Source organism: Triticum urartu, chromosome 6, assembly GCF_003073215.2.
Source record: "Triticum urartu cultivar G1812 chromosome 6, Tu2.1, whole genome shotgun sequence".
Lineage (NCBI taxonomy): Eukaryota > Viridiplantae > Streptophyta > Magnoliopsida > Poales > Poaceae > Triticum > Triticum urartu.
The window spans coordinates 559401247-559415296 of NC_053027.1; the positions used below are offsets into that span (position 1 = coordinate 559401247).

A 14050-nucleotide genomic window follows, 5' to 3' on the forward strand; every position below is an offset into this window, starting at 1 on the left:
TAAGTCATGCATTTAAGTCTTCTCCCCCACTAAGTCATGCAAAATCAACCACATAAGCAAGTCATGCATTAACTTATAAATTACAATTGTTTTCAATTGCATTAGTCTATGCATGTAACACTGCCACGTCATACATTCATATTAGTCATTCTTCACATTTTTTTAATGACATTTTTAACTGTAATTCAAAAGTTTTTATTTTACTTTTAGACTCTTTCTTCTATTGATTTTCAAGCTTATACTTTCTTTTCATTAGATATAGTTATTTTTAGCAACTATTTACACATTTTTTAATAAAGTTACCGCAACAACGCGTGGGGCATTATCTAGTTAAAGCAATTTATGTATCGGAAATAGACAATGGGCCTCGGGTCCCATTACACCCAAAATGAAAGAAAATATTAGAAAGTTCAAAAAGAGTCAAAAATTCCTTAATCTTTTTGGAATCAAACATGATCAAGCATTACACTCGTGAAATTTTTTGTGAAGGACTAGCTTCGATCGACTCCACGGCCAAGAAAACAAATCTGAGATTACAAAAGGCATGAATAGTAACTTATGTATAGTGTCGAGTTTGTTTGTTTGTTCTCCCAGAATACCACAATAGTCATTCCTCTATGAAACTTTTCACACGGGTATTGCACTAGATCATGTTCATTGCAATAAAGTTCTAGAAATTCCTGACTCTTTTTGATTTTTCTATAACTGTTTTTCCATTTCGAGTGCATTGGTCCCATGTTCCAAAGATCCGCGTTGAGGTCTAAAAAGAAAAATATCCTCCTTAATTTGTGTACACTCTTTATATTTTCCGGAAAAAAACGATCTAGAGGAAAAGGGCATAGAAAACGCTGTCCACGTCATCAGCCGGACGTGAGCACGTCAGAGCAGAGGCATGAAACCAGCCATATTGGGCAGGGACGCGTGAAGCTTGCATGCATGCACAACTTTTCCACCTCCGTCGATGAGTGCTCTAACGGCAGCTACACTACATATACCCCGTACCGCTCGTTCCATAGCTCATCAAGCAACTCGATCGGCCACTCCACTAAGAACACATTAAAATGGACGCCCAGAACAAGGAGGTGGACGCCCTGGTCCAGAAGATCACCGGCCTCCACGCCGCCATCGCCAAGCTGCCCTCGCTCAGCCCGTGCCCCGCCGTCGACGCGCTCTTCACCGACCTCGTCACCGCGTGCGTCCCCCCGAGCCCCGTGGACGTGACCGAGCTCGGCCCGGAGGCGCAAGCGATGCGCGAGGGCCTCATCCGCCTCTGCTCCGAGGCCGAGGGGAAGCTGGAGGCGCACTACTCCGACATGCTCGCCGCCTTCGACAACCCGCTCGACCACCTCGGCGTCTTCCCCTACTACAGCAACTACATCAACCTCAGCAAGCTGGAGTACGAGCTCCTGTCGCGCTACGTGCCCGGCGGCATCGCCCCGGCCCGTGTCGCCTTCATCGGCTCCGGCCCGCTGCCGTTCAGCTCCTACGTCCTCGCCGCGCGCCACCTGCCCGACACGGTGTTCGACAACTACGACCTGTGCGGCGCGGCCAACGCCCGCGCGAGCAGGTTGTTCCGCGCGGACAGGGACGTGGGCGCCCGCATGTCGTTCCACACCGCCGACGTCGCGGACCTCACCGACGTGCTCGCTACGTATGATGTCGTCTTCCTGGCCGCGCTCGTGGGCATGGCGGCCGAGGACAAGGCCAAGGTGATCGCGCACCTTGGCGCGCACATGGCGGACGGGGCGGCCCTCGTCGTGCGCAGCGCGCACGGGGCGCGTGGGTTCCTGTACCCGATCGTCGATCCCCAGGACATCGGCCGAGGCGGGTTCGAGGTGCTCGCCGTGTGTCACCCAGACGACGACGTGGTGAACTCCGTCATCATCGCGCAAAAGACCAACGACGTGCATGAGTATGGACTTGGCAACGGGCGTGGTGGACGGTACGCGCGGGGCACGGTGCCGGTGGTCAGCCCGCCCTGCAGGTTCGGCGAGATGGTGGCGGACGTGACCCAGAAGAGAGAGGAGTTTGCCAACGCGGAACTGGCCTTCTGATCGCTGTGAGGTCATCGTCCGTACCCGGCTGCTAAATTGCTTGCAATCGTACAGTACGTGGTAATTTTCCTACTCCCGCTAGTGCTATCTATGTATGCATTTCAATTAATGTGTTGTTTGTACCCAATAATGTCGGTGTGGTGTTTACACGTGCATGTCTTGTACACTCAGTTTCCGAAAGGCAGGGTAGATCAGGATAGTGTGCAATGGAACATTATGTGTTGTTGTAGGTGTATGAGTTGGGAATAAGATGATTTTCGTTCACAAATACCCCCCCCCCCCCCCCCCCTCCCCGGTCCCATAATGTTAGCTCACAAAAACGCCTTACAGTGTGGGATGGAGGGAGTACGATGTAATCATTGTCTTATTCATATCCAAGTACATTTGTCCGGTTGTCAAGTTGCTCACTAAGTCTGATAGATAATGTGCGTTGCCTTTGACCTCTAAATCCATCCATGGCTCGACAAGCACTGTCAGGGGGGTCAGCTTCATGATTTCTGTTGGTGACTTTTGTCGGGGACTATGTAAATTGGAATCTTCGATGTTACAGGCGTGACCGTGATGAACCTTACCGGCATTGTTCATTTTATATACTAGTACAACACCCATATTGTGTTGTACAAATGACTATGACCCTACTTGAGATCACATCCCCTATCCTATGGGGCATACCACGTAGGATGGTCAACGCAAGTCAAGATGAGTTAACAAAAAGCAAGCCCAATCAATAATAATCCAAGAAAGCTTCCGTGGGTCCGAGCAAGCCACCCCAGTCGATGAAAGTCCAGTCAAGCCTTCATGGTCAACAAGTCCCAAAAAAGGAAGACCGCGTAAAAGAATAAGTGAAAGCAAAAAAAAAAAGACCATATGAAAGAATAAGTGAAAGATCAACACAAAGGACCAAAGAAGCACAAAACCCAAGCAAGAAGGCCTTGTATGGTGGAGAGAATCTCTCCCTAAATGGGTCTCGCACAAAAGCCCTATCGATCCTACGTAGTAGCATCAATAGAGTTTATGCACATCCTCCTCTCAAGACCAAGCCCTTCCGCGAGGAGTTGATTCAAGACATCCTCAAAATAAGAATCTTCCTTGTTGAAACTTCCTCTTGTATCGTGAAAATCAACGAACCAGGTGTAGTGGATTTTGGTTTCAATCTAGAGTGTATTGATACTTGAGTTATATCTCCAAAGGCTATGTGTCACTGAATCTCATTTTTTAGTAGGCATCGTCAGTTATCTCTCCAATTCATGAATATCAGGACTGGGTGCGGTATCAGATTGTACAGTGCTATATTCTTGGTGTCTTGATGTTAGATTTCAATGGGATACGATCTAAGGTGATGCCACACATGATGGCCACAACAACAACTATGGCATCTCGTTTTAATGTTGTTCTCTTCAACTAAGTTTCATCATGCCCTTGGTGGTTTGCTGCCATGAGCCTTGGGGGGGGGGGGGGGAGGGGTCGATAAGCTATACTTATTTTCTCCTTGTGTAATTTAGGGTTTGAAAATTGGCCTTTTACGAGGCACTAGGCCCATCCGTAAACTCAGTTTTTTTTGCGGGGTATTCATAAACTTAGTTATTCCATAAGTTTGAAGTACGTGTCTGATCATCGATATGATTTACCGTATTTTATCATTTGCTCAGTGTACATATCAAACCAAATTCAGTTCAAGACATTGCCAAAAGTCTATGCAAGACACATGTTGGTGTTTTTTCATATAAACGGACACCCTGTTCTGAATCAAAACGAGTACTACCTCTATAAACTAATATATCTAAAATGTCGCATACTAGTTTACGGAGGGAATATTGCATAAGATCGATCTACAACCAAAACCAAACTCACAATAAATCTTTTGTTTTTTGCTCACCTTTTTGGAATATGCAAGTTGTAGTTTTGTTTTGAGAGAGAAAATGCAAGTTTTTTTTGAGACAAACTCGCGAAGCTTTTATTCAACTGTCACAATGTTTATAGGGACGAACAAAAGATCGCCGGGGTGGCCTAACCAAACATGGCGGCCGGTCCCCAACATTAATGCATGCTTCGCGAGGTTGTGGGCCTCAAAGTTCGAGGTCCGAAATTCATGACTAAAGGTACAAGAGAAGAAAAATGAGCTCTATCTGTTATTTCATGTACCACTGCTCCGTATGCTGCTGCCGTTCCTCCTCTGATCGCCTCCACCGCAGCCATGCAGTTCGAGGCGATGAAAACTTTATGCTCATATAGATCGTCGGCAAGGCCAGAGCTTCCCTGGTAGCTAGAACTTCAAGCATCTCCGGGTCCTCAATGTTGTTGAAGATAACTGCCGAGGCCCTCCAAAACACACCCGATGCATCGCGGCAAACGGCTCCCACAGCCCCCTTCCACCAGCACGTGGCACAGCCACATCAACATTAATTTTGACATGATCATCAGGTGGTGGCTGCCAAGTAGTAGGGCGGGCTCTTGGAGTTGTCGGTGACCTGTCAACAGGTTTCTGTATCTGCTTCAAATCAGCCAAGTAGCTGGTGACAAAACCATGAGTTGAGAATGGAGTTCTGTAAATTCCTTCATGGATTATTTTCCTCCTCGCCGCCCATATGGCCCAAAGTGTGACAATCATGGTAGTAAACTCCTCTTGAGAAAGCGATTCGCTCATCAGAAAGAGCCATCTCTTTGCTTGATCATCTCTCTGCATACACATATGTTGCACCATATCCTCATTTGATAGAGCCCACACACACCGGGCGTAGTTGCAATCAATAAGAAAATGGTGCCAGTTGTCCGCTGCTCCGCATAACGCACACACATGCGACGGTGACATGTTTCGACGATGCAGAACATCACTAGTAGGAAGTGAGTGACGAGCCAGCCTTCATGTGAAAATTTTCAGTTTTGAAGGAACTTGCAAGCCCCAAATTGATGACCATCCTTTTGATTCACCGCTGGACATCTCCTCGGCCTCATCTAGCCAATCTTCCCTTCCCGTCTTCATCTTGTGGATCAAATTGTAGGCTGATTTTACTGAGAAACGCCTCTTTGGATCGCCCGACCATGCCCAAACGTCATCCACATGTCTTGTACAGAGGGGGATCTTCAGGATTGCCTCCGCATCGGCTGAAACAAAAACTTGACGAACTACCTCCTCTCGCCAGCATACCATGGTTGGTTCGATGAGATCGCTCACCATCAGCGGAGGATCAGCCACCCTAGGCGGAAAAGGTTTCATGAGGCCACTTCTTGGGAGCCAGTTATGATGCCAAATTCTGGTCGTTGCGCCATCCCCAATGCGCCTGATGATCCCATGGTTCAAAACATTTCTTCCATCAATAATGGCTCGCCAGACCTACGATGGATGGGGGCCTAACTCCGCCTCCAATAAGGTCGTCGTTGGGTAGTAGACGGACTTAAGAATGCGAGCACTTAGGGAGTCCGGTTCTTGTAAAAGTCGCCAAGCCTGCCTTGACAGTAGGGCAACATTGAAGATCTCAAGATCATGAAAACCCAGCCCTCCTAGGTCCTTCGGCCTCGTCATGACATCCCACGAGACCCAACATGGATTCCTTCTTCCTTGTTTACTTCCCCATCAAAATTGCCGTATGATGGAGGTTACACTCTCACAAACTCGTCTAGGAAGCCGAAAGCAAGACATTGAAAAAACTGGGATCGCTTGTGCGACCGGTTTGATGAGGACTTCCTTTCCACCAACTGAAAGCATTTTTCGCATCCATCCTCTTACTTTCTCCCACACTCTGTCACGAAGGTACTTGAACGTGCCGTTCTTGGAGTGACCAACATCCGTTGGCAACCCTAAATATCTGTCACTCAAGGATTCATTGTGGACATTTAGACTTTGCATGACACCTTGTTTAAGAGAATCTGGACGACCTCTTTTTTTTAGGGTCAAGCATAGCTTGTATATTACTGGTGCCCGGGCAGATCACCCAAAGCACAAACAGCCACGTTGGATGGAACATCCGACTCCCACTCCACAGAGTGGTGTACATCACATAAGCGCCCAAGTTTGGCAAGCGCGTCAGCTACAGAGTTTACATGTCTCTTACAGAGTATTATTTCATGGTGTGAGAACCACAACTTAAGTTGAAGCTTAGTATCTTCAATGATTGCAGAGTATGCCGAGGAGTCTACTTTCCCCAAGTCCATGGCTTCCGCTAGCAATTGGCAGTCCGTTTCGAAGATCACCCGTAACATACCCATATCCGCAGCAAAAGAGACGGCTTCGGCCATAGCATGAACCTCAGCCGCAAAGGCATCAGCCACAAGTTCCTTCCTGCCAGCTCGTGCTCCCAGGATAGTACCCGCCGCATCTCTCGCCACCACACCACATCCAGCATGTGACTCGCCTGGCATGTGCGACTCCTCGATGTTGAGCTTAATCTTGTCATTCGGTGGGGGTATCCACGCAGATTTGACTGGAGCAGCCCCTGCTTGTGCATAGACCTGGTAATATTCCATAGCGCAGCTCCTCGTCCTCCACGCCACGTCCGCGGACGACTCCGGCATCTCTCCTTCCCTCACCTTATTCCGGTTGCTCCACCACAGCCACCAGAAGGTAAGGATTAGGATGCGCTTTTTCTCATCTAGCCCCCAAAGAAAGTCCAACATCACATGCACAGACGTGATACGTTCCAGCTCCATTCTTTCCTTCTCTAGCGACAGGTCCCTCCAGACTTCCTTGACTGCCTTGCATTTGACGAACAAGTGTGCCCCGTCCTCCTCCACTCTTCCACAGAATAGGCATGTTTTATCCTCAACTTGCACACCTCTTCTCACAAGGTTAGTCCGCAAGGCCAGAGACTCATGCTTTATGTGCCATGCAAACATCTGAATATTTCTCGGGCAGGGTAGCTTCCAGAGTCTCTTCCATGAATCATCATGACAGTTATCGAGATTCCCCGGTAGGCCCGTGCTACTGCCCGCATTGCCATCACGCTCGTTCTTCTCCAACTGAACATGCAATTTGTATGCACTCCTGACTGTGTGGTTTCCCTTTGCTTCGAATTGCCAGGCAATAAAATCAACAACTCCTTCGCGAAGAGGGATTTGCATAATAGAAGCTGCATCAACTGGCCAAAAGGTATCCCGGACGAGTTGTTCATCCCAACTCCCCGTTATGGGACTAATGAGGTCAGAAACAAACTCAAGCAGGCTGGCCCCCCTTGGAGTTAAAACCTTTCGTGACCAAGGCCTAGGAAGCCACGGATCAGACCATATCCGCACCTGTGTGCCCTCCCCAATACGCCAAACGTACCCCTCCTTAAACAGATCCAGCCCATGAAGGAGACTTCTCCATGAATAAGAGATTCCATCCTTAGCCACGGCATCTAGAACATGAGTGTTTGGAAAGTATCGGGCCTTTAGAATTTGAGCGCATAGGGACTCCTGGTTTTGGATCAAACGCCAGATCTGCCGAGAAAGCATAGCTAGGTTGAAGCTATGCATATCCCTGAACTCGAGTCCCCCTTGAGCTTTAGACCGTGTCAATTTTTCCCAACTGATCCAGTGAAGCGTGTTTTCCTTCTCTTGCTGGCTCCACCAATACTTCCCCATAGGCGAACTTAATTCTTGGCAGAATGACTTTGTCAGATAGAAGCACCACATAACGAAGGTTGGTATGGCCTGCGCAACTGCTTTCACTAGAGTCTCCTTCCCTACTTTCGCTATGAGCCGCTCTTGCCATCCATAAACCTTCCCCGCCATTGAACCTTTGACATAAGCGAAGGCTTTCTTCTTTGATTTACCCATATGGACCAGGAGGCCAAGATACTTTTCATTCCAATTCTCGCTCTAGATGTGTATGGTCTGTTTCACCTCTGCTAGAGAAAAATGCAAGTGGTAGTTCAAAAAGGTGGAAAGGAGAGCAGGAACCACGCCGAAGGGCCCACGTGTCAGCGGCCCGTACTAAACCACCTCCCCTTATCCCCTCTTCCACCGTCCCCTGCTGCTTGGCCCTGTGCCGCTCCACATCACCACCTCGAGCTTTTGCTTCGTACCTCCCCCTCGCAAGCGCTAAACTCGCGGCCGGGCGCCATGGCGCACTCCTGCCTCTCCGCGGCGCGCACGGCGGCGGCGCTGCGCCTCCCGTTCCAGGCCGACCACGCCGCGTCCGCGTTCCCCCGCCCGGCGCGCGCGTCGTCGTCCCGTCCGCACGCGCACCGGCTCATTGCCGCCGCGCCCGTCGTGCCGGTGCCGCGGGGGAGCAGGCGCGCGCTCGCCGTCGTCGCGTTGGCGTCGCAGGAGGAGGCCACGGCTGTCGAGGAGGCGCAGGAAGAAGAAGTAGTACAGGAAGCCCCGGGGCAGCTGGAAGAGGATGAGCCAGCAGGGGAGGTCGAGGAGCCGCAGCCGGAGGAGGCGGAGCAGGGTGCGGCCGCGGAGGCGAGCTCGGACGGCGGCGATGGAAGCACCGGCACCGGGAGCAGCGCCACCAAGCTCTACTTCGGGAACCTGCCGTACAACTGCGACAGCGCGCTGCTCGCCGGCATCGTGCAGGACCACGCCGTCCCGGAGATGGTCGAGGTACGCGCGCGCACGCACGCTGTTTGCTGAAATGGTTACCTTAATTCCACATACATGATCAGATCACTATTTTGACTAGAGCTCATCCGGCATCCTACTTAACCTGCATGATCGATCTTGATCTCAAACGCCTGCATTGCATTTTTCAGGTGCTGTACGACCGGACGACGGGGAGGAGCCGGGGCTTCGCCTTCGTGACGATGAGCACGCTCGAGGACTGCGAGCGGGTCATCAAGAACCTCGACGGCACCGTGAGCACTCTGCTCAATCTATCTACCATCACTCCGCACAGTGCTGCAATGGAATTCATGATCGATTTTACGTTTCGGTTGTTCTTTCAGCTGTACAGCGGGCGCACGATGAGGGTGAACATGGCCGACAGGCCGAAGCCGAAGGCGCCGCTGTACCCGGAGACGGAGCACAAGCTCTTCGTGGGCAACCTGTCGTGGACGGTCACCCCGGAGATGCTGACCGACGCGTTCCAGCGCTGCGGCAACGTGGTCGGCGCCCGGGTGCTCTACGACGGCGAGACCGGCCGCTCCCGCGGCTACGGCTTCGTCTGCTACTCCACCAAGGAGGAGATGGACCAGGCCATCGAGACGCTCAACGGAACGGTAAGAAACACTGCCTGACACCATCTCCCTTCATGTTTGGTACATGAGAAGCTGCAGATGTGCATGTCTTGGTACAAGCTACTGAATTGTTTCCTAATGTGGTGATGATCACTAACCTGACACTAGTACCTGCAAACCCATCAAATGCAGAATGTGGCAAGATGAACTCTGTTTTGTTAACTAACTTGGTTCTGCTTGGAAATTCATTTTTCACAGGTCCAATAAAAATAATCAGATTTCATGACATAACTGAAGTTAACTGAATAACAACGCGTCTTGCAGGAAATCGAAGGCAGGGAGATCCGGGTCAACTTGGCCCTGGGGAAGAGATACTAGAGAGCTGGATTGTTTCTTCACATTGGAGAAACTCGCATCGGGGTTTATGCAATGCTTCCTCGCAATGCAGATCACGGAGCAGCAAATAAGCCATCGATTGCTCGTGGGAGCGCATTCCAAGAGCAGTAACACATGGTTCTTGCATCGCCTGATCTGATATGCCAACATGGTGTATATTTGGTGGCTTCGTTCGTCGAGATGGAGCGGGGGAAAGCCTTACTTTTCTAAAAGAAAATTTGATATGTATTTTTTGCGAGGGAAGATTGATATGTACTTAATGATGTGAAATTGTGACTGAAAATTATTGGGGTTGCTGGTGAGCATATATTTCCATGGTTCCATGATCTTGGAACCGCATTCTTTTAGATCCGCTTGCAACTTGGTTTTATGTTTTTCTCACAAATTATTGGGCTGAGGATGATAGAGTACCTAATTAAGTGTACATATTTGTCCGAGATGGATCCGTTACCATTCTTTCTACTAGCAGTTATGCCAGATTCATGTGAACACTAAGCTGTTGTTTGGAGAATCAACTCAGACTTTTTTTTCCAATTCAACATTGTCAATGCATATTGCAACTGCAAATGTAATATACACTGCAATACTAATTTTCTGAGAGATGATATAATACATTAGAGGCAAGAGTACAAAGACACATACACAAACATCAGAGCACCATGAAGCTCGTAAGTTGTAAGTATTGTGACAGATCATTTATGACGGTGACAATTTTCTTCCACCTTTTCTTGGTTTGATGGCGACCACACCACGCGGATAGAGGCTAACAAAGTAGCAAAGTTTTCTTTTCATTGGCGTATTAAGGGGAATTTGGGGGAAAAGACAACTTCACAAAAAGGAAAGAAATAAAAGAACAAATGAAGTGAAATTAGCTCATAGCTGCTTTTATGTTTTGATTGTTTTTTGTCGTTGGTGTTGTACAATGCATGCACGACGGGGGTGAACATCAGCGACAAGTCAAAGACGATGCCGCCCCAACAGATGGGACACAAGCTCTTAGGCCTTCCACTATGTAGGCCAAAAGCGGTGCTAAATTTGTTTTTTGGGTATTTGGCACCGATGCCCTACATTGCCCAAGCGATGCCAAACAAAAATTTCTGGGCACCGGAGCACCTACTTGCTTTGATGCCAAATCCTTCCATGCAATAAAGTAAACCATGTCAGCCCATGCAACAGCCAGGAAGGGACGCTGGCAGTGGGGTGGCCAAGGCTGATTTATACTAATTTATATGAGTGGGCTTGAGTTCCAATCGATGCTAGATTCTTCGACATTGTGTGATCGGTGCTAAATTATTTTCATCTGACATCTATGTGTATGTGGCATACTTTTCAGAGTTTTGGCACCAGATACATAGTGGAAGGCCTTAGTAGCCAATCTGTCCAAGACGGTTTCCCTGGAGATGCTCACCATTGAGTTCCAATGGTGCCAAAAACATAATTGGTGTCCGAGTGCTCTGACGGTAAGACCGACCAGTCCCGTCGCTATGCCTTGTCAGCTTGTCAATGCATAATTTATGTTGTGCATACATGTATCCATAGTTGAGAAATGTAGTGCTGGAGGCCATCAAATGATCCGCCGACAGAACCCCTATGAATTAAGATGGTGTGCCATAGAATTTAAACGAATGATATCGACACGCTCAAATGAACGGTAAACCAGTCCTACATTCTTACCATATCTATTTCGTTTGCTACATGAGAAACTACATATGTGCAAGCTAGATGCAAAACTTCTAAATTTCTTTTATACTACTAACATTAACATAACAACCGTGCATATTCAAACCTTTTCTAATGCAAAAAAATGCAGCAATGGACAATTTTGGATCTATTTTCCAAGTTGAAATATACTTTCTGAACTAGTAATATCACATCTCACAGACAAAATAAGAACATAACTAAATAACACATGTTGTAGGAAATCATAGTTAGGGATATCCGGCACAACTTAGTCTTTGATAAAAAAAAGACATTAGAGATTAGTTGTTTCTTCACATAGAAAAACCTTTCAAAAGGTTTCTGCGATGCTTTTATACCATAAAAATCACAACTTAGGTGATACAATTATTCTTGTGAATTACAGACCATTAGACTAGACATTCATTTCTTGTTTGAGCACACTGCAAGAGCCACAACGGGGACGATATGTTTATTCAAAGTTATAACATGGTCAACGGATGTACCAATTGATATATGTCTAATGCTGCGGAATTAGATTCTATTGCCTCATTCTCTCTGTACGACATTGTTTTGATCTCCTTACAACTTATTTTGTTCTTGTTAAACGATGGGTTGGCTAAACATACACTATATTGAGTGGACATGATGAATCAAGACTTTACTCAATATACTCCAATCATTTCATAATTTTACAAAATTTAAACTATTATTTGTTAAATTACTAAACACAATAATGTTCACAGATTGCTTATGCCATTGTGATACTAAACTTTTAATATATCATATTACATCAAAAAGCAAATAAAACAATTCTTTTAACTACTCGCACATCATCATATGACATTTTAAAATTTTATTTATTATCCATGAGGGTCACGCCTACCGGTGTTTTGCTAGTCATATCTTTTATCAAAATGTTAAAATTTACATTTTTTTCATGGAAAACCTACAAAATTGGGTGTCAATTCCATGAGTTAGTGTGCGCACGCTTCATGGAGTAGATAGATGGCACGAACAATCAGGACATAAACATGACTAGCTTAGATCTTGATTGTGTGATATACATCATAACGAACGATCTTCCGTTCGGTGAAAACTAAAGAAAACATGTTTAACAAAACTTTATTTCCAATACGATGGTGAGTTGGTGACCATACTCACCAAGCCACGAGAGATGCACATAAGCTAAGGTCATCTTGGATGGCTAAATTTCAAAACATGAGAATATCCAAAACATGTGACTGGGCTTATGTGTGTGGATTAACGTATGGTTTAAAAATGTATGAATACTTCAAATGGTGTACTCGAATGGTACCCATGGGATAAATAAGGAACTTTAGAGGAACAAAAAGATCTGAATCGTGATAGAGCAAAATCTGTCACACTCACGAAGTGAAAATATTGTTTGAGCCCATGTATATTTGGCCATCTATATAAATTCAACCTGTGCCTTGTAATCCCAAGGGATATTATATAGTTTTTTTAATTCTAACCTTATAAAAAATCCTACAATCCAAAGGAGTCATCGAGAAGCTACAAAAGCTTTTTCTTTACTAAAAGTATTGGTAACAGAAATACAACAATAGAGATCAAAAAAAAGAAAAACAACTAAAAGATTACCAAATCAAGCCGGAGCCACTGGTGTGAGTGACATGTCTCCTCTTCGTTGGCGCGACGAGGAGCAACCAAAGCCACCATTGCCCACAACATCCAAAGTGGCACAAAGAAAGCGTGAGAATTTCCCACAAAAAGTGTTGGTAACATGAAAGAAAACAGAGATATTTTATTTTTGTCCATAAAAAAACAAAAATAAAAACAAATCAAGCGGGAGCCACTGGTGTGGTTTGAGCGTGACATGTCTCCTCGTTGGCGCGACGAGGGACAACCAAACCACCGGTGTCCACCAGACCACCACATCCTCCCAGCCCGACTACGAGAGGAGAGGCAGCCTCCTCCCTGCCACACACCACCACTCCTCACCGCACGCACGCACGCCTGAGCCGATCGAGCAGACGCGCGCGAGCCCCACACACCTCGCCGCCGGCCATGGCCATCTCCGCCACCTCCAGCCTCGCGCTCCACGCGGCCCCGTCCGCCGCCCGGCGCCGCATGCGCAGCGTCGTCGCCTCCGCAACGCGGTTCGACCGGCGCTCGGCCGTGCTCCTCCTGCTGTCGGCCGCGGGTGCCGGGTCGTCGTTGGCGGCGGTGGCGCCGTCCGCGAACGCTGCCGGCAGCATCGGGCTCTTCGGCATCCGGAAGAAGCTGGAGCGGGCGGAGGAGGCCGCGCGGGAGGTGGGCGAGGCCGCGGTGGAGGCCGTGGAGGCCGGCGGGGAGGCGGTGGCGGAGGCCGGGAAGGAGGTCGCCGGGGAGGGCATGCAGCTGGCCGCCGAGGCGGGGCTCGCCGGCGACGCGCTCGTGCAGGCCGGCGTGGTCGCCGGCGCAGAGGCGCTCGGGGTCCTCGTCGGCTTGTCCGTCGTCAACGGCATCCTCAAGCCCGAGGCCTAGAGGGTTGGTCGGCTCGGCCCGTAGTGTTTTTGCTGGCCCATCCGGTGTTTGGGTTTAGTGCTTACAGAAGGAACTGGCTATCATTATTTGTTCATGACTTTGTGGTGTGGTATATTTTAGTATGATTTTATAGAGTGATGGATGCTCATAGTTCAACAATGTTATGTAGTATGCAACAAGATCATACAATTTGCTTTGTAGGGAATTTGCGCTACATTAATGTATAAAACTTACATTGTTTCATGATGCTAAGTACCTGTTCGGCAACTGCCCAACGCCAGAAATCCTCAAATCCAGCTCCTCGATTCGCTTCCATCTTCC

At 48.0% G+C, this 14050-nt stretch overlaps 3 protein-coding genes across 3 annotated transcripts; all 3 read left to right on the forward strand.

Moving 5' to 3' along the window:
- Nucleotides 1–1009: 1009 nt before the first annotated feature.
- LOC125512992 (probable nicotianamine synthase 4) lies at nucleotides 1010–2322 on the forward strand. Its single transcript, XM_048678040.1, has one exon. It carries the CDS (start codon nucleotides 1062–1064, stop codon nucleotides 2052–2054), a length of 993 nt encoding a protein of 330 aa, XP_048533997.1. The 5' UTR covers nucleotides 1010–1061; the 3' UTR covers nucleotides 2055–2322.
- Nucleotides 2323–7987: 5665 nt separating this feature from the next.
- On the forward strand, nucleotides 7988–9891 carry LOC125515379 (28 kDa ribonucleoprotein, chloroplastic-like). The gene is made up of 4 exons (XM_048680843.1): nucleotides 7988–8576; nucleotides 8726–8827; nucleotides 8918–9190; nucleotides 9473–9891. Exons 1-4 carry the CDS (start codon nucleotides 8091–8093, stop codon nucleotides 9524–9526), a joined length of 915 nt encoding a protein of 304 aa, XP_048536800.1. The 5' UTR covers nucleotides 7988–8090; the 3' UTR covers nucleotides 9527–9891.
- Nucleotides 9892–13129: 3238 nt separating this feature from the next.
- On the forward strand, nucleotides 13130–13972 carry LOC125515381. The gene has a single exon (XM_048680844.1). It carries the CDS (start codon nucleotides 13271–13273, stop codon nucleotides 13727–13729), a length of 459 nt encoding a protein of 152 aa, XP_048536801.1. The 5' UTR covers nucleotides 13130–13270; the 3' UTR covers nucleotides 13730–13972.
- Nucleotides 13973–14050: the final 78 nt, after the last annotated feature.

Excerpts from the sequence above, each read along its gene's own strand:
- LOC125512992 (XM_048678040.1), top strand. The coding sequence starts at position 1,062 with ATGGACGCCCAGAACAAGGAGGTGGACGCCCTGGTCCAGAAGATCACC.
- LOC125515379 (XM_048680843.1), top strand. The coding sequence starts at position 8,091 with ATGGCGCACTCCTGCCTCTCCGCGGCGCGCACGGCGGCGGCGCTGCGC. Across the intron at positions 8,828-8,917 it reads TCAAGAACCTCGACGGCACC|CTGTACAGCGGGCGCACGAT; the intron begins GTGAGCACTCTG and ends TTGTTCTTTCAG. Across the intron at positions 9,191-9,472 it reads TCGAGACGCTCAACGGAACG|GAAATCGAAGGCAGGGAGAT; the intron begins GTAAGAAACACT and ends CGCGTCTTGCAG.
- LOC125515381 (XM_048680844.1), top strand. The coding sequence starts at position 13,271 with ATGGCCATCTCCGCCACCTCCAGCCTCGCGCTCCACGCGGCCCCGTCC.